Source organism: Periplaneta americana, chromosome 5 (genome assembly GCF_040183065.1).
Source record: "Periplaneta americana isolate PAMFEO1 chromosome 5, P.americana_PAMFEO1_priV1, whole genome shotgun sequence".
Taxonomy (NCBI): domain Eukaryota; kingdom Metazoa; phylum Arthropoda; class Insecta; order Blattodea; family Blattidae; genus Periplaneta; species Periplaneta americana.
The window spans coordinates 197,455,610-197,475,618 of NC_091121.1; the positions used below are offsets into that span (position 1 = coordinate 197,455,610).

A 20,009-nucleotide genomic window follows, 5' to 3' on the forward strand; every position below is an offset into this window, starting at 1 on the left:
AAAATTCAAATATCTTGGAGCAACAGTAGCAAATATAAATGACACTTACTTACAAATGGCTTTTAAGGAACCCGAAGGTTCATTGCTGCCCTCACATAAGCCCGCCATCGGTCCCTATCCTGTGCAAGATTAAGCCAGTCTCTATCATCATACCCCACCTCCCTCAAATCCATTTTAATATTATCCTCCCATCTACGTCTCGGCCTCCCTAAAGGTCTTTTTCCCTCCGGTCTCCCAACTAACACTCTATATGCATTTCTGGATTCGCCCATACGTGCTACATGCCCTGCCCATCTCAAACGTCTGGATTTCAAGTTCCTAATTATGTCAGGTGAAGAATACAATGCGTGCAGTTCTGTGTTGTGTAACTTTCTCCATTCTCCTGTAACTTCATCCCACTTAGCCCCAAATATTTTCCTAAGCACCTTATTCTCAAACACCCTTCACCTATGTTCCTCTCTCAGAGTGAGAGTCCAAGTTTCACAGCCATATAGAAGAACCGGTAATATAACTGTTTTATAAATTCTAACTTTCAGATTTTTGGACAGCAGACTGGATGATAAGAGCTTCTCAACCGAATAATAACACGCATTTCCCATATTTATTCTGCGTTTAATTTCCTCCCGAGTGTCATTTATATTTGTTACTGTTGCTCCAAGATATTTGAATTTTTCCACCTCTTCGAAGGATAAATGACACTCGGGAGGAAATTAAACGCAGAATAAATATGGGAAATGCCTGTTATTATTCGGTTGAGAAGCTTTTATCACCCAGTCTGCTGTCAAAAAATCTTAAAGTTAGAATTTATAAAACAGTTATATTACCGGTTGTTCTTTATGGTTGTGAAACTTGGACTCTCACTTTGAGAGAGGAACAGAGATTAAGGATGTTTCAGAATGAGTTGTTTAGGAAAATATTTGGGGCTAAGCGGGATGAAGTTACAGGAGAATGGAGAAAGTTACACAACACAGAACTGCACGCATTGTATTCTTCACCTGACATAATTAGGAACATTAAATCCAGACGTTTGAGATGGGCAGGACATGTAGCACGTATGGGCGAATCCAGAAATGCATATAGAGTGTTAGTTGGGAAGCCAGACGAAAAAATACCTTTGGAGAGGCTAGACGTAAATGGGAGGATAATATTAAAATAGATCTGAAGGAGGTGGGATATGATGATAGAGACTGGATTAATCTTGCACAGGATAGGGACAATGGCGGGCTTATGTGAGGGCAGGAACCTCCGGGTTCCTTAAAAGCTGTAAGTAAGTAAGTAATAATAATAATAATAATAATTATTATTATTATTATTATTATTATTATTATTATTATTATTATTATTATTATTATTGTTTAAGTCCTGTGTACAGAGATGGTTGCTGAATAGATCTTTCTACTCAGTGAATGAATTCATGGAGTGTGATGTAGGCTACGTAAATATTGTATTTTAGAAATGTAACCCTTTATATTTTAATTTTTCTGTTTGTATTTTAATTTTTCTTTTTGTTTTTGTATGAATGTCTTAATTTGCAACATAGTTTGCTTATTTGTCAATGTTTACTTGTTTGTGCGTGTGTGTGTGTGTGTGTGTATTATCTAATCTGACGATGTCATATCCAGGCTTTGTGTACTGGTTTCTGGCAAATAATAATAATAATAATAATAATAATAATAATAATAATAATAATAATAATAATAATAATACTTACTTACTTACAAGTGGCTTTTAAGGAACCCGGAGGTTCATTGCTGCCCTCACATAAGCCCGCCATCGGTCCCTATCCTGTGCAAGATTAATCCAGTCTCTATCATCATATCCCACCTCCCTCAAATCCATTGTAATATTATCCTCCCATCTACCTCTCGGCCTCCCCAAAGGTCTTTTTCCCTCCGGTCTCCCAACTAACACTCTATATGCATTTCTGGATTCGCCCATACGTGCTACATGCCCTGCACATCTCAAACGTCTGGATTTAATGTTCCTAATTATGTCAGATGAAGGATACAATGCGTGCAGTTCTGCATTGTGTAATAATAATAATAATAATAATAATAATAATAATAATAATAATAATAATAATAATAATAATAAAATTATTATTATTATTATTATTATTATTATTATTATGTTATGGTTATTATTATTATTATTATAGTTATTATTATAGTCATTATTATTATTATTATTATTATTATTATTATGTTTATATTATGGGATTCCTTAAAGTAAACAGTCATAATTCTAATAGATATGTCTCTCTGTAGATCATGCATTTGTTTGACATCAAATTAAGAATAAAATGTATAGAGTTTTGCCAGCTAGCCAGGTTATACTCATTATAGGTTGGCTTATAGTGCTAATATTGTGGACTCATATAATGAAACTTTTACATAATTAAAGAAAATCATCTTCGCCTGCAATATGCACTATAGGCAGTGCTGTCATGGAGGTCATACGAGGCCATACATCGTATGGAAACCTACAATTTTTTTAATTAATCGTATGGGGAAAAGAAAATTTTGTCTGTACGGAGCCATACGGCATATGGGTGCCTAAGTTTTGTGCACGGAGATCTATACAGATCTTAGATCATCTCTTGCTGTTCCTAGTGTATTTTGTTTGATGTTCATAAACAAAACTTGTCCACCTCTGCAGCACTGGAATCCAGAATTATATAAAATAATGATTGAAAAAACCTTTAGGGAGGCCGAGACGTAGATGGGAGGATAATATTAAAATGGATTTGAGGGAGATGGGATATGATGGTAGAGACTGGATTGATCTTGCTCAGGATAGGGACCAATGGCGAGCTTATGTGAGGGCGGCAATGAACCTCCGGGTTCCTTAAAAGCCAGTAAGTATTGTCGGACCATCAGATCTAAGCCCTTCAGCGCTGTCGTCGTTTTTGGAAAAGTTAATGCCTCTACTCACCCCATTCCACCCGTTTCTCTCCCAATACGTCAAACAGCAGGCCACGAACCTTGCCGAATAAGGATGTTGCCAAAGTTCCGTCAAATAGTGTCATGTCTCTTGAATATTGCTTATAATAATGTAAGGTTAATTATTATTTATTCATAATTTAATTTTAAGTATTTCCAATGACGCTGATTGACTTATGCAAAATGCTATTACTTGCTTAATAATATTTCTTTCACCACTCCGTGCTACAGTATTCATGTTGAGTTGACAACACTGGACTGCAAGTGCAAATAAACTGTCCCGCAAGAAGGCTCAAAATTGTGAGTAGTGGGGGAGAGAAAGAGAGAGGGATGGAAAAGAGAGAAATAGGAATACAGGGAGAGAAATGAATTGCCGAGGCTGAAAAGGAATTAAGGTTCAGTTCGCATATCTTACCGGGGCACAGATCCGATGGTCGGACTATAAGTAAGTAATGATTGAAAAACAAGAAGTGCTGCAAATACACACTCCAAGATTCATCGAGACAAGTGTGCATCTACGGTGGTGCTACATGGTGTATTCTTTAAATTAAACTACTTGTACATTTAAAATGTAAAGCAAAAGAATTTCTTTACTTCTTCTTTAATATTAAAAAAATCATTAAATTATAGTCCGAGAGATAGAGAGAGAAGAGGAATATATTTCAAGGGAGAAAAAAGGGGTGTGGCATATGTTCAAGAGAAAAATTACCATGACAACACTGACTATAGGCTTACTGCGGTATATGTTCAGTAACAATATTATGTGTTAAACGATGTGTGACATGGGTTATTTTGTTAGTATTGTTGGAAGAGCTTGGTTAGAAGTAAAGAAACCTCATGAGATTTATTCTATTCTATTACACTTGTTCTATTCTGTTTTCTATCACAGTATGTACAGTAGTTACACTGTTATATCACAAACAGTTTAATAGATTCAGTAAAGTAATGTTACGATTATATTTGTATATTGTAAAATTACATATTCATAAGTGTAAAAAAATTGTTTATTAAAAGAAAGAGAGATGTGTGTATTACAAATGTAATACACACAAATACTGGTGTCACAAATTATGGCACAAGTACTATTTAATCATTTCTGAATATTCTGTGTATGTAGCCTAATTTGTATTGTATTGTATTGTATTTATTAACATTCCATGGTATTCATACATGCTTACAGCTAGAATATGGAACAAGTCAAAAAACTTAATACTATTATAAAATCTTAATTTATAGTCACAGTCTAGATGAAATATATACAGACGAGATTTACAATATAGTCTACTAGTACAACACAAAGTTTTAGTATCAATTTCATGAAGTGTTATTGAATGTCATGAATTCACGTACGGAATAGAAGGCGTGAGAAATTAGGTACTTCTTTAATTTGGCCCTAAATAATCTTATGTTTTGAGTTTCATTTTTTATATCGATAGGGAGGCTATTAAAAATTTTTACTGTCATATAACGCACTCCTTTTTGATAGCACGATAGACTTGCCGATGGAGTATGAAAGTCATTTTTTTGACGTGTATTTATGCTATGAACTGTTGAATTAGTTACAAAGTTTTCACGATTACATACGAGGAAGACTATTAATGAAAAGATATACTGACAAGCCATGGGCATTATTTGTAGTTTTTTTAAATAGTCCTACACGATTCCCTAGATTTAGCACCTACTATTATTCTAATTACTCTTTTTTGTAATAGAAATATATTGTTACTATCTGTGGAATTTCCCCAGAATATTATTCCAAAACTCATTACCGAGTGGAAGTATGCAAAGTATATTGTTTTTAAGGTATTGATATTTACTATCTTTTGCATAGATCTAATAGCAAAACAAGCTGAATTTAGTTTGGGGGTAATTTCTTTAATATGATTTTTCCAATTTAACACATTATCGATTGTTGTTGTTTCTAATAGGGATCTATTGTTAATTATTGCGCTAGAAATTTGCGACGTTGAATTTGGACAGGATTTAAATTGAATTATGTTAGTTTTGTTACAATTTAATACTAATTTATTGACTGAGAACCAGTCACATATTTTGAAGAGAATTTCCTCTGTTGAAGATTGGAATGTGTTGGAGTTATTGGCTGTAATTACTATACATGTGTCATCTGCAAATAATATGGGATGACCTACATCTTTTATAAGGAAAAGAAGTACTGATCGAAGATTTACCAATTGCATGTATTTCTTTTCAGGTGGAATGGAGAACATAGAACAAGCATCCTTGAACAAATATAAGAATGGTATGGTTGGTTGCATCTCGGATTTGATCTTGGACACAGACTATAATGTAAAGCTAGTTCAAATGTCAACAGCAGGCAAGAATATCAAACACTGTGGGTAGAAATAATTCCTGAATTAAGACATGGTGAATTCAATTGAATTTTATGTACCTGAACTGCATTTCAGTTAATGTGATACCTGTAATTAAAAAAAACACAGTTAAATAATTCACATGACGTAATTAAAACACATTCTATTCTTTTCAGTAATAATGTATTACCGGTATGTACTTGTAACAAATTACCGGTACCGGTACTATACTATTAGGATAAGTATATACCAGTATTCATCTTTCGGATATTTTTACGAGTATGTTGTAAGAAAACAAAAGTAGGCCTACAGCACTTCAAAATTGAGAGCAGATTCAAGCAGGAACTGTAATTGAGACAGGGAGATCAAAAACCCACTAACTCCAATTTTTACAAAATTGAGTTATGGGTAGGATGGTGCTTTTTAGTTTGTGCCTTATGCGTGGAAGGCAAGAATACATTAATTTCGATATCCATCTGCATTCTGGGGGCTGTTTTAAGACTCGTGGAAGTCAGAACTCCACTTACTCCATGGAATAAGAGAGTTTTTGCATTCCAAGCTTAATTTTCTGGTAGGTGGCAACACTATCGCTCAACCTGCTGAGTAAAGTGATATGATACGGTATTCAGAATGTCACAAAAATCTACGAAATCCATGTAAGTAAGACTATTAAAGGCGCAATATCGAGTCGATTAACTTCCAGAAACCCAATACAGATGCATCATTCCCCAGTCAACTAAAGTACAATTCAGCATTGCCATTGAAAGAAGAAAGCAAAAGGGCTTGCAAAATTTAATGTATGGTAGTTTATTTCTGAGGAAAGTAGGATGTATTACCAAACTCTTTTTGCGGACAGTAATAATCTAGATGCACAGGAAGAACATGAGAGTGAGAGAAAAAACAGAATCTGTAGCATGAATGAGATTATTTAACATTTTAATATTGTTTATGGTTTTATTTGTGTATTTTGATATGCTTTATGGTAATTTGTGATTTTCTGTCTCATATATTTGAAATTTGAAAAAATGTAGCAATGTTAATCTTAATAATAAACTTTCATTTTCTCGTATATTGCAATGTTTCATAAGGGAATTATGATATACTTATATTTTTTCTTCACATGGCTCATATTTATCTACTTTTCTTAATTCATACACTGTGGAAGTCAGAAAACCACTAACTCCAGCAGTGTTTATTTCAAATTGTAGTGTACTAAGATAATGTAAAAATTTAGGTTTTGAAGTATTTAATATTGATAAAGAATGTAATTTTACACAATATTAATAGGTAGTAAATATATAATATTTAAAGTTAGTAAGACAGATAAGTTTTTTCTCTCTCCTGTAAAATTTGGTTTATTGGAATTAGTGAGTTTTTGATTTCTCTGTCTCAATTTTCCTCTTATACTTGTTTATAACATGTTAACAAGGATGCAGGAACCTTATTAAACAGACACTTCTTTATTAATTTCAAATCTCAGTTTATTTTCTTGACATACCGTATTTTGTAAGGCTTACAGTAATATTACAGAATATTAAATTATCTTTTTTGACAAGTTTCGTGATGGAATAATATTTTACAAATAATTTAATTTTTAAAAGAATTTGTGGCAATTCTTTAAATCGATCAGTTATAGGAAATGCATTTGTAAAATTATAATAATATTTTATATAATTTATGTTACCGGTATCTCAAAGCAATAAATTACACATTTCATTAAGTGTTTGTTTTTTGACTAGCAGGATGGTTCAGTTTCCCTCCTATGCGAAATAAAAGATTAGAATTAAATAGAATTTGTATCCTCAAAAAAGAAGGTTTGTAATTTTGCATTTATTTTATGGCACCCTTCCATATTTTTTTTAAGTAAAAACTTCATGAAAGTAAATAAAACTTAAATGTCACAATATTCGATTTCTTCTTTCTCCTTACGTGCAGGTAGGTTTCACAAAATACCAAATGGCCTATAAATCTTGAGACCCTTAAAATTTAAAAACTGAAGAAGACTGACAACAGATGAAAATAAATGTTCAAGAAAACAACAGGATAGAGGCCTACAGTTTTGAACCAGAAAATAAATAAGAACATTTTATAAAAATTGAAAGTAGAACCAGTCAGTAACAAAATCGAGCATTGCAAAATAATTGTATTAGTATATTTTGAAAAAATGCAGAATACATAAAATAATATAAGATTACAAACCATAATGTTACAGAGCTTTTAAACACTGTATGAGGCCTAATTTGTTATTGATACCGGTAATGATAAATAATGACAATAATAGTCTTTTTCAAAACATGAAATTGCGCAAATATTCACAAAACAATTCATCATAATTATATTTATGAAAAAATTTAAATTAAAATACAATACAACCAACCCATTTCTTCAATAATCTTGAGTCTTGTTCAATTTGTTGCATCCCTTTCGATTTAGGTAATCTAGTCTCAAATTACGTGTTGTAAGCCTACATTTTCTTTTCTGTCGAAGTGATGCAATTACTTATCTTTGAAAATGCATATGTGAAGGAATTATTTAAATAATTGATTAAATGGCGAACTTACTCGTGTTAATTATGTAAGCATGTGCGTCTTATACCTGTTTCGGTGCTACTTGACACCATCCTCAGAGCCTTCTGTATCTCGGCGCCATCTCAACTTCGCTGCTGTTGTGTGGGTGCGTTTGTGTGATGAAGAGTTGAGTCAAATAGTGGGTGTGTTCTGAAATTGATCTGTGTGTTGAGAATTTGATTAGGGTGTGTTTTAATGTGTCTGTATATTTCATATTGTTCTAGTGTGTTGAGTTTTTGGTTTTTGGGTTGTATGTGTAGGATTTCCATGTCTGTATTTATGTTATTGTATGTGTGGTTAGCATTAGTTATGTGTTCGGCATATGTACACATACAACCAAAAAACCAAAAACTCAACACACTAGAACAATATGAAATATACAGACACACTAAAAAACACCCTAATCAAATTCTCAACACACAGATCAATTTCAGAACACACACACTATTTGACTCAACTCTTCATCACACCAACACACCTACACAACAGGCAGCGATGTTGAGATGACGCCGAGACACAGAAGACTCTGAGGATGGTGTCAAGTAGCACCGAAACAGCTGTAAGCCGCACATGCTTACATAATTAACACGAGTAAGATCGTCATTTAATCAATTATTTATATTCAAGTGTTAAAAGTAGTGTACGAAAGATTCAAAATGAATTATTTAATTAATTGATTAACTAGTGGACTTACTCGTGTTAATTATGTAAGATTTGTCAGGCTTACAGCTGTTTCAGTGCTTATGCACCATCCTCAGAGCCTACTAGATCACGGCGTCATCTCGAAATTCTCTGCCTGTTATGTGGGTGTGTTCGATTGTTGAAAGGTGTTGAAGAGTGGAGTCAAATAGTGAGTGTGTACTGAAATTGATCTGTGTGTTGAGAATTTGATCGGGGTGTGTTTTAGTGTGTTTGTATATTTCGTATTGTTCTAGTGTCTTGAGTTTTTGGTTCTTGGGTTGTATGTGTAGGATTTCTATGTCCGTATTTATGTTATTGTATGTATGGTTAGCATTGGTTATGTGATCGGTGTATGTAGATGTATTGTGTCCTCTGGTTATTGCTTACACAATACATCTATCAATACATCTAATACTATTGCTACACAATACATCTACATAGGCCGATCACATAACCAATGCTAACCATACATACAATAACATAAATACGAACATGGAAATCCTACACATACAACCCAAGAACCAAAAACTCAACACACTAGAACAATATGAAATATACAAACACACTAAAACACACCCCGATCAAATTCTCAGCACACAGATCAATAATTTCAGTACACACACACTATTTGACTCCACTCTTCAACACCTTTCAACAATCGAACACACCCACATAACAGGGCAGAGAATTTCGAGATGATGCCGTGATCTAGTAGGCTCTGAGGATGGTGTGTGAAGCACTGAAACAGCTGTAAGCCGGACAAATCTTACATAATTAACACGAGTAAGTCCACTAGTTAATCAATTAATTATATTCAAGTGTTAAAAGTAGTGTACGCAAGATTTAAGATTCAAAATGAATTATTTAACTCAAAGTTTCACAGTTAGACGTAATAAAATTGTTGTTTCATGCATATTTATGGCGTTATATTACTCCTGTTTATCATTAATAAAAATCTAAAGTAAAATTCTACTTAAATTCCTTTCGAATTAACTCTGTGAAGTGTAAATAAGAGATTTCTTATGGTTTATTATACTAAAATGCAGTTTAGGTGTTTTGAAACCACTATGTTCTTAGGGATTTAAACATTTGCCCACTGAAACAACGGTGTGTTACTGAAGACTATTCTACGTCCATCTCACCAGTCTTTGTGCAAGTAAATACACTCTACAATTAAAATTTTTGTGTGGTAATGACCATATCTGGCAATATCTGCATACACGAGCAAGGCAATATATAGACTTTTATTATGTTGAAAGAGGAGTTTAATGCTGTACAGATTGTATGAACGATATTCTTCTAAGTCTGATTGAACTATTCTGTAATTTACAAAAGAAAAAATATTGAACTTTTATAAATAGAGATTCATAATTGTGAATCAGAAACTTTATATCCAGTGAATGAAAGATACGAGTGAATCAATTGGTACGGGATATTTTTGCGTGTGCATCAGTAGGTAAACAAAATGGCGACCTTGTGTTTTCTAGTGCACTGTACAAAGCTAGAGAATCAGTGGGCAGGAATTATGTAAACTGTGGTGGGATTAAATACTACCTTTCCAAGTGCTTTATGGAAGATCATTATCTTCTAACATAGCGGCCTCATATTTAAGGGATTTAATAAAATATATTGGCCCGAAGGTAAAGGCATGAATTGCTGTGAATCAAAAGACAGTGGAAGACTCGATAGTACCTTCTTTCTTTGAGAATCTCACCCCTTATGGCAGGCCATTTTTTAAGACAAGTGAATATTCAGACTACAGAATCTGCTGATGTATCCCTTCTCCTATAAAGAATAAAAAGAAATGTTTTGTCCTCAACTATATGCAGTATCAAGTTGTAAAATTGGAGGTTATTGGAAGTTAATTACTGTTTTCAATTGGATTACTTTTAATGTTATTAAGAAATAATTTCTTATTCTGTATATAGATATAATATATATTACCATACTGGTTGTCCATAAACATACAAAACTATTTACTTAAAATATGGCCTGTCCGTTGGGTATCAAAATTCTTCAGAGGGGAAGATAAAAAAGAAGAAATTATGAAGACATTGTGTCCTTATTTCCGAACTAATATTTCTAATTTCCAGCAGTTACTCACATATGGACATTTATATTGAAGAAGAGATACTCGCCATATTTGAACTAAAACATGGTAGGATGGTAGAAAATGTTGTGAGTGTTTTATCAAACATTGAAATAGTAAAAAAAAAAGAAAGAAAAACAATTACATCACTAATTTCTTACAAATGAAATAAGTGTATTAAGTGTCAGCATAGTGCTGTTTATGTCAATACCAAATTCACTATCCACGAATTTAAAGTGATTTGCACCTAATTCTGTGTTCCAAAACATTCTTCATTTTGCTATGCTACAAATGCTCTGTTATAGTGCATTATGCCACTCTACAAAATGGTACTTATACTGTTTTAATATTGCGTGTTTTATGGCACAATACTTAGAAAGGTAAATAGGAAAGTATATTATTGTTTCACCCCTTGATACACTTCAATTTTTACCCCAACAGCAAATATTATAAAACTTTAAAAGAAGAACACAATTCACACAACATAAGGTCATGCCATTGACACATATGGAAGCAGTGCTGCCACTATAATGATCCGTAAAAGCTTAAAAACATATCATTTTGTGGAATGTGATCCTGTAGTTCATTAGTTTTGTATGTTATTTCTGTACAATGTTATCAAATTGTCATTTGATGTTTTCTTGTGAGAAAGGTATAAAGAAGACATGAATCATTCATGAAATACAATTCATATTCAATCTTAACAACCCAACTAACTCTAACAGGCCTACCTTAGGACGTAGACCTGTTTTGGCAGCAATGTTGTGTGATAACTAGAAGAACCTGTAAAGTGTGGACCTCACAGTGGAGCCATGTGTGTTATACATGACGCTTCATATCTATAGTATCCTCAAAGAAGCAGAAAATAGTGTTGAATGAAGTAAGGGATAGCTGAAGATGTCACATGAACTGCCTTTTTACACTTTCAGCTTGACTTCATTTATTTTTTAAAGCTCTGACAGCGAGTCCAAAGAAATGTAAGGGTTTCAGATGAAATATTGTACAGGGCTATTATTATCATAGGTCTCAGAAAAGAGCAGCTGGCCAACTGCGCCCTGCTTGGTTTCTGCTGAGCGCATAACCATTTCTCTGGCGCTTCTCTAATATATAACAGTACTAACAATAAATGTTCAATAATTTGGACTTACCATGCTCACAATCGTTGCTGAAAATGGCTCCCGTTTGCCGCCACACACAACTGACATCTTCTGATAAACGAATAAACAACACTTTGAAGTTCGACATCATTGATAGCTTGGATTTCTTCTCGTATATGATACGATATGATATGATATGATATATTTGGTCACAGCACTTCTTTACATGTAATGGTGTACCTGAAATTTCTGTATCCGGTGCCACCATTAACATATTATTACAATAACACATTATTTGCAGTACACGTCTACACAAATACTCCCAATTACACTATGTACCTTTTTTGTTATTTGGTTAAACTCCCCTTCAGTGTTTCTCCTACATTTCATTTGCTATTCTCTATTTATTCATTAATCCTAATAAATCTAATATTATATAGGTCTACTCCTTTCAAACCCCCTTTTTCCTCTAACTACTATTCACTAAAATCTCAATTTCAATTTTCCTCTATAAATTATCATATTGAATTATTTGCCTTATTTGTTCTTTGACCTTTTCTCCTATCTTTCTCTTATATTCATTTACTGTTCCAACGTTCAAATGCTAGTACTAATTTTATGCTGTCACTTGTTCACTTCTCTTAACCCTTTCTCATTATTTTCACTCATTCCTATTTGCGCTTACTTTCACTTTCTCACTATTCTGCTTACATTTAATCCATTGTCACTATTCTCACTTCCTATAATACTTATATTTTATTCTACACATCTGCTTATACACTTTCTCTCTCCCCTATACTTCTCCATCTTTTCCAATTTCACTTTGTTTGCACTTTTTGATCACATCCACATTTTTTTTAACATATCAAATATCTCTGCTATATCCTCAAGTGTCGCAGGTTCTGACCTTTCTTTACTGTTCGTCTCTGCCTTATTTCTGTCTTTGTCTTTCTTTCTTCTTCTTCTTCTAGTCCTCTTTTATTCCCCCCCCCCTCGCTTTCACTTTCACATATTAGATTTCCACTTACACTTGCACCCTTATTATTTACACTATTTCCTTCCCTATTCTTCTCGTATATAGTCTTTTAGTTCATCTACAGAATGAGGATTTTTCCTATAAACCCTACCTTTTAGTGTTCCCCATAAATAAAACTCACAGGGTGTTATATCTGGGCTTCGTGGAGGCCTCAAATTTTTACTGATCAGTCTTGTACCGAAAATACGCCTCAATTCCCTCATTGACATGGCAGCTGTATGAGCTGTGGCGGAATCTTGTTGGAAATAAACTGACAATCGTTCTGCATAAGAACACTACGTTTTCTGCTTGATTTTCGATTCTTCACAGAGCCTGTTTCTTTAAATCTTTTAGCGAGTCGTGTAATTGTTTTGGCAGAAGCCACAGTTCTGTTTGAAAACTTCATTCGAAATTTTCATCTTGTTTTCGCACACGACCTTCTGCCTTTTCTGTACGTATTGTACATATACACACGTTCACACAATGAGAATTTGTTGCTAGGCATTACCTAAATACACAATAATCACTAAACTTTATACACTAACGTTGTACACTTGAAGAATTCAGAGTTTCATTACACTTCTAAGCACACTGAATGCCATATGGCTACTGGAGGTCGATTACGCGGGAGAAACGATTAGTGTGCGGCAGAAACCATGCAGGGCGTGGCCGGCAGGTCGGCTGCTCTTTTCTGAGATCTATGATAATAATAGCTCTGTAATAAGTATCGCAGATCTTTTTGGCTCCTGGCAGTTTAAATGTTAAGCAAAAAAGCGAGTCACTATCCATCTTGTATGTTCTCTCCCAATCAGCATCACCCTCCAACTGTTACCCATCTGCCAATGACAGTAGAAGTACACTCAGAACTCGTGTAAATAGACCTATAATGCCAATAAGACGTCACGGACACCAAATCTAGTAAAACGTTGTAGACTGTGCGCTTATTGTTATTGTTAGAAATTTTTTCCACTACACTATCACTACTGCTTTCATTGTAATTTGTTATTATTATTATTATTATTATGATCTCCATCCTATCTTCTTATCATTGTGACTTCTAAGTATATACAGTTATCTTACTCGTAGATGATGGATCGAGTTTCTCCCTAAATTTTATGTCTGATAGAGATGATATTCTTTGCCTCTCAATCTTCTATTTTTCCCCCGTCTTCTTATACTTGAACTCTCTCTTATAATACTCTTAAACTAGTACTCCCCAATCAATTACGGGTGATTTCACGTAGAATTGGAGAGAGAGAGAGAAATAACTCGTCCTGCCTTAATTAAGGATGACCACGAGGATCCGGAAATTAAGAGCAAACAAATATAATCAATTAAATATGAATATTGTTATAAAAATAAAATGTAATAATTAAGCACCACTGATTATCAATTATAAAATAAAATCTTAGAAGATGACTATAAAATTATACTTATAAATAAAAGATTTTATTTAAAATTAGCGTATCCTTAATTAAGGCCTTCTGAGTGGTATAAATGAAACTGTATAATCTGCAGGGAATCTTTAAGAATTTGCGAGATGATTTTTTTTTAATTCAAAAGATGATATTGATAATTGTTTTAAAAAATTATATGTAAATTTTGGTAAAGAACTCAGAGCACCAGTCGACCTGGTTGGCAAGTTGGTATAGCGCTGGCCTTCTATACCCAAGGTTGCGGGTTCGATCCCGGGCCAGGTCGATGGCATTTAAGTGTGCTTAAATGTGACAGGCTCATGTCAGTAGATTTACTGGCATGTAAAAGAACTCCTGCGGGACAAAATTCCGGCACATCCGGAAATGCTGATATAACCACTGCAGTTGCGAGCGTCGTTAAATAAAACATAACATTAACTCAGAGCACCAAAAAATAAACCTGTCACTGACCAATTGAAGAGAGGGATGTTATACTTGGCACTAAGGTAGGGAATACAAGGTTCATAAATGGTCCTCTTTTCATGATCAACCTGATGAGCTTGGTTTAGATCTCTCTCCATGCGTATAGTTGGATCTATGATAATAGCCTTTTGTTGTTGCCTGTTTATTGCTATTATATCCGCTCTTCTGTGAGAGTCGTCTTCAGAAATGCAGTGGACCTCTTCATGAAAATTGTAGGAGAAATTTTGTGCAAAAGATAGAATTTGTGAATTGTTCGTCATATGACTCATTTGTCAAAGTCATCAATATTAATAGCGGTCTTTTTCCATCACCGTTTCTTTCCTGATGCACTTACTGATGTTCCTTCAGCAACATATTATTTTTGTTCAGGTAAAATCCTCTTCATCTTTGTTAGAGATACCTTGTTTATCTTTGCTACTCTCTGTACCAGTACCGGTACCTAATTTTTTATGACTTTGCTTACGTCTTCATAAAATTGTACACATTGAGAATGATCTCTCTTGTTCCTTCCCTTTTAGTATATATATCATATTTCAGTTTAAAAAGCATTGGCCTATAAGTCGATTTCTTCTAAGCAACTGAGCATACTTTTCTTTAGTGTCATTGTTTCTCCCTTTTCTACCCCAGTCCCTTTGCTTGACCCAACCCTGCACAGGACCACCACCTTAAAGGCTCGTTTTCTAACTTTCTCTTTCCTCACAAGTGCCAAAAAGATCTGTGATACTTATACATGATAAGCCAGAATCGAGTATCTTTTACGTTCACATCAGTAGAAAACGCTATACAGGATGTATCAAAACTCGACAGCAAAACTTAAGGAGTGGATTCCTCATATAGAGAGAAGAAAAAAGCTCGTATTACAATATGGGTCCGGAAATGCATAATTACAGAGTTATCCGAACTTTTATTAATGTCAGTGCATGCCAACATGCTTTGATCGATGGATTAAAATGCGAGACTCTGGTTACAATTGCTGCAAAAGTAATCATGTTGCGAATTAAATTGATCTTGACCTGAATACCTCTTAGCACTTGTAGTCTCAGGCACCTTAATGCACATTTTCCTGGGCAGTGGATTGGTAGAGGTGGAACATTGCTTGGCTCTCCTGATTTAAACCCCCTGGAATTTTACCTTTGGGGACACTTAAAGTCTTTGGTGTATTTGACTGCTGTGTGTGATGAACTAACTATCCGTGCATGCATTGTGGCAACCTGTCAGACAGTACACACTACACCAGACATTTTTGATCGTGTTCAGCACTCAACACGAAGATGACATAGGGGGAGGTCACTTTGAACATTTCATCTGATATGTAAACAGAGTGCTCCAACTGGTAAGTTTCGTAACTTTGTAATTACCATATGCATTCCCGAACCAATGTTGTAAAACATTTTTATCCTTCTCTCTATATGAGGAATCCATTCCTGAAGTTTTGCCGTCGAGTTTTGATACACAGAGACACGTTTGTTCTAACTATAAAACATAAATTACTTAATTTTAGACTCAGTGGCTACAAAAACCATTTTAGCTGTTCTGTATCTGAACATACTAAGTGAACACAATAGCAAACGAGTTTTTTATGCATACGTTTTACTTTTAAATTGAATTTATAACATTGTTTATTTTCTATGTGGAAAACTGACATAGGCCTACTTTATTTCTATTTGTTGCGCCATTAAAATATAATGCTGACCAGACTGTGCTTTTTGCAAAAGAAAACAATCACATTCTGTACACAAAACATATGCTTATTCTTGAGTCCTTGACATATTGAAAAGTAATTTCAAAGTTGAGTTTTGTTACTGTAAATTCGTAAAGTATAGAATTCTTAACCCTTAAATTGGCAAAATTTCATTTCTCATACTAATTAATTAAACTGTGTCGGACTGTAAAGAAAACAACTATCGCAATGTCCATATTTTATATGTTGTACAATATTATAGTATTGTGAAGTTTTAATTTTCCTACCAATTTTTTTTCTATTGTTCTATTAAAATTATAGCATATAGCCTATTAACCTGTTGTATCCTATAGAATACATTGTCAATTTAAGGGTTAATAGAATGATATTGGATATATAGTCAATTTAAAATTCTCGAAATACAAAATGCAGTTAATGGAAAGAAATGCTAAATGAATATGAATAATATAATTAAATAAGATTCACGGCTGTCTCAAAGCATTTGAGACTTGAACAACTTATATCTGTTACCCATCTTTGAACTGGCAAATGGAGCTTTAAAAAAGAAGAAAACTGTGTCAAGTCACTCAGGATTTTTCATCTTTGTCAAATATCCCATACAAATAGGAATATTGAGTAATCAAAAGTACATGAAATAGAAGAGATGCTGAAATGAATATGAGTCTAATTATGTGAATAAACACCATTGACACTGTTACAAATAATTCAGGAGGAAGTTCTGATATCAGCTGGCCCTTACAGGCAAAGTTGTGAACCTTAAAGCAGGAAATAAATGCTTTTGGTTGGCATACAAAGTTCTCTTGCTTAATTGCTGGGTTTCAAAACTTTGAAATCCAACACAAACATTCTTACATGGCAAATTCACACTTCTCTGCTGAAATGTATAATCCACGTAGTACCAGTTATGTATTATTATTTTGTCTATAGGAGCCTAAATTTATTTTAGATAGTTGTGTTTGTCATTTCTTTACATACATATGAATGTTCTTTATCCTAGGATTATATTTTTCAGTTGAAATTTCGTGAATCACTGCAATAGCTTTTCACTCTTAAGACCGAAGGGAGTGTTTGTAATTTTCACACAAAATTATTATACTAAAATGTCCCGAATACCTTTACTCCTTTTATCACATTATTCTTCTCCTAAAATTAAACGAATGTTTAAACATTTATGAATTTTAAAATGTAATTCACAATTAGTACGGTAATGAATTTCTAGAATGAACAATAAGGATTCATTGTACGATTTATCAATGATATCTTCAAATGGCAACTGTGATGCATATGGTAGGGTAAGTACTATGTACCTGCTGGCGAGTATTTTGTGGTTACAAGTGTTATTTCCATAGGAATATCATAATTTGACGGAGTTATGCAACAATAAACCAACCGACCATTTCAAAAAAAATTGAGATATTTGCACAAATCTGTTGTTCGTTGAATTATTTAACTCAGAAAAAATCAGGAAGTCTGCTGTCATTTATAAGCAAAATTCATTTATTGCATAATATTCATTTATTTATTTTGCTTTGAAATATTAAATCAACCAGCTGGTCTGTTATTAAAAATCGATTAGCCTTGTTTATTATTATACATGATTGGTGTAATAGTATGTATATGTTACAATACTTGAGATCAGCCATCATTGTTAGTGAAAAAGAGTGGGGCTGTAGCAGTGGTGGCTCGTGATAAAATATTATGTGTGTTCACAATTTTGTCAGGGAGATGCACTATCACCTTTACTTTTTAACTTCGCGCTAGAATATGCCATTAGGAAAGTTCAGGATAACAGGCAGGGTTTGGAATTGAAAGGGTTACATCAGCTTCTTGTCTATGCGGATGACGTGAATATGTTAGGAGAAAATACACAAACGATTAGGGAAAGACGGAAATTCTACTTGAAGCAAGTAAAGAGATAGGGTTGGAAGTAAATCCCGAAAAGACAAAGTATATGATTATGTCTCGTGACCAGTATATTGTACGAAATGGAAATATAAAAATTGGAGATTTATCCTTCGAAGAGGTAGAAAAATTCAAATATCTTGGAGCAACAGTAACAAATATAAATAACACTCGGGAGGAAATTAAATGCAGAATAAATATGGGAAATGCGTGTTATTATTCGGTTGAGAAGCTCTTATCATCCAGTCTGCTGTCCAAAAATCTGAAAGTTAGAATTTATAAAACAGTTATATTACCGGTTGTTCTGTATGGTTGTGAAACTTGGACTCTCACTCTGAGAGAGGAACATAGGTTCAGGGTGTTTGAGAATAAGGTGCTTAGGAAAATATTTGGGGCTAAGCGGGATGAAGTTACAGGAGAATGGAGAAAGTTACACAACACAGAACTGCACGCATTGTATTCTTCACCTGACATAATTAGGAACATTAAATCCAGACGTTTGAGATGGGCAGGGCATGTAGCACGTATGGGCGAATCCAGAAATGTATATAGAGTGTTAGTTGGGAGACCGGAGGGAAAAAGACCTTTAGGGAGGCCGAGACGTAGATGGGAGGATAATATTAAAATGGATTTGAGGGAGGTGGGGTATGATGATAGAGACTGGATTAATCTTGCACAGGATAGGGACCGCTGGCGGGCTTATGTGAGGGCGGGTTCCTTAAAAGCCATTTGTAAGTAAGTAAGTTCACAATTTTGTGGTTCCAAAATCGAAGAGAATTTGAAATTGTACGTTTAGTCTAATATGAAATGTCATGATTCCAATGTTTCACTATCGAAAAAAACCGTACATAAATTCAAAACGACATATAATAATAATAATAATAATAATAATAATAATAATAATAATAATAATAATAATAATAATAATCATCATCATCATAATAATAATAATAATAATAATAATAATAATAATAATAATAATAATAATAAGAGTAATAATAATAGTAATAATAATGAAACTCAGTCTTTCTATTTCCAATTTTTCCTGGTAAGCCAGTTTACCCAGTTCTTTACTGTTCCAAATTTCATTGAAGAGAGTTCATTGTTTACGTTTGTTAATAATGAATGCATACCACAGTCCCGTTATTTACAAACGCGTGTGTTCAGTAATATATTTTGATTCACAACACAATGATACACTATAGCCTATACCAGTACTGCAATCCCATTCGCATAGATTGATTAATATAAATACATGCCAGTAAATATTATTCTTAAATATTATACACCACCATACAGATACTTAAATTCATACCACCACCACAGTCAACCAGGACGTGTTTGGAAGCCAAACTATGCTATTATGCTGACACTGAAGTATAGTAATTCACAAACTACACTCTCATAGCAGCACTGTACACACATCTACGTAAAGTAAACGTTCCTACAGTCAGATGCTGACATCTACAGGCTTTTAAATTTCCTCCTCGAGATATAGCACGTGAACGATAGGCACCAATGCACCTGACATCTGTAGGATAGATACTCATCATGTTCACTTAAAGCTTTGTGCTCTTGACGAGTCATAAGCGGCCAGCTAAAGACAATTTTCTCCCGCGCATGCGTGAAATTCCTGTAACCATCTCGAAAAGAGCACGGCTTGTACGTGAACGGATGTTGCCAAGTTTACATAAGAAGTTTATGCAAGATGCGGAAAGTTTAAAATACTCGATTCTGATGATATACATCCCCACTACGTCAATACGGTATTAAATAATAAAACTAG

General features: G+C 33.8%; 1 protein-coding gene across 1 annotated transcript in view; it reads left to right on the forward strand.

Moving 5' to 3' along the window:
• Positions 1–17,115, forward strand: part of LOC138700466 (pikachurin-like) — a 1,281,074-nt gene extending 1,263,959 nt beyond the window's left edge. Inside the window, exon 14 of the mRNA XM_069827077.1 lies at positions 5,155–17,115. Within this exon, the coding sequence (XP_069683178.1) occupies positions 5,155–5,303 (149 nt within the window). The 3' untranslated portion in view covers positions 5,304–17,115. The remainder of the gene's footprint in view (positions 1–5,154) is intronic.
• Positions 17,116–20,009: the final 2,894 nt, after the last annotated feature.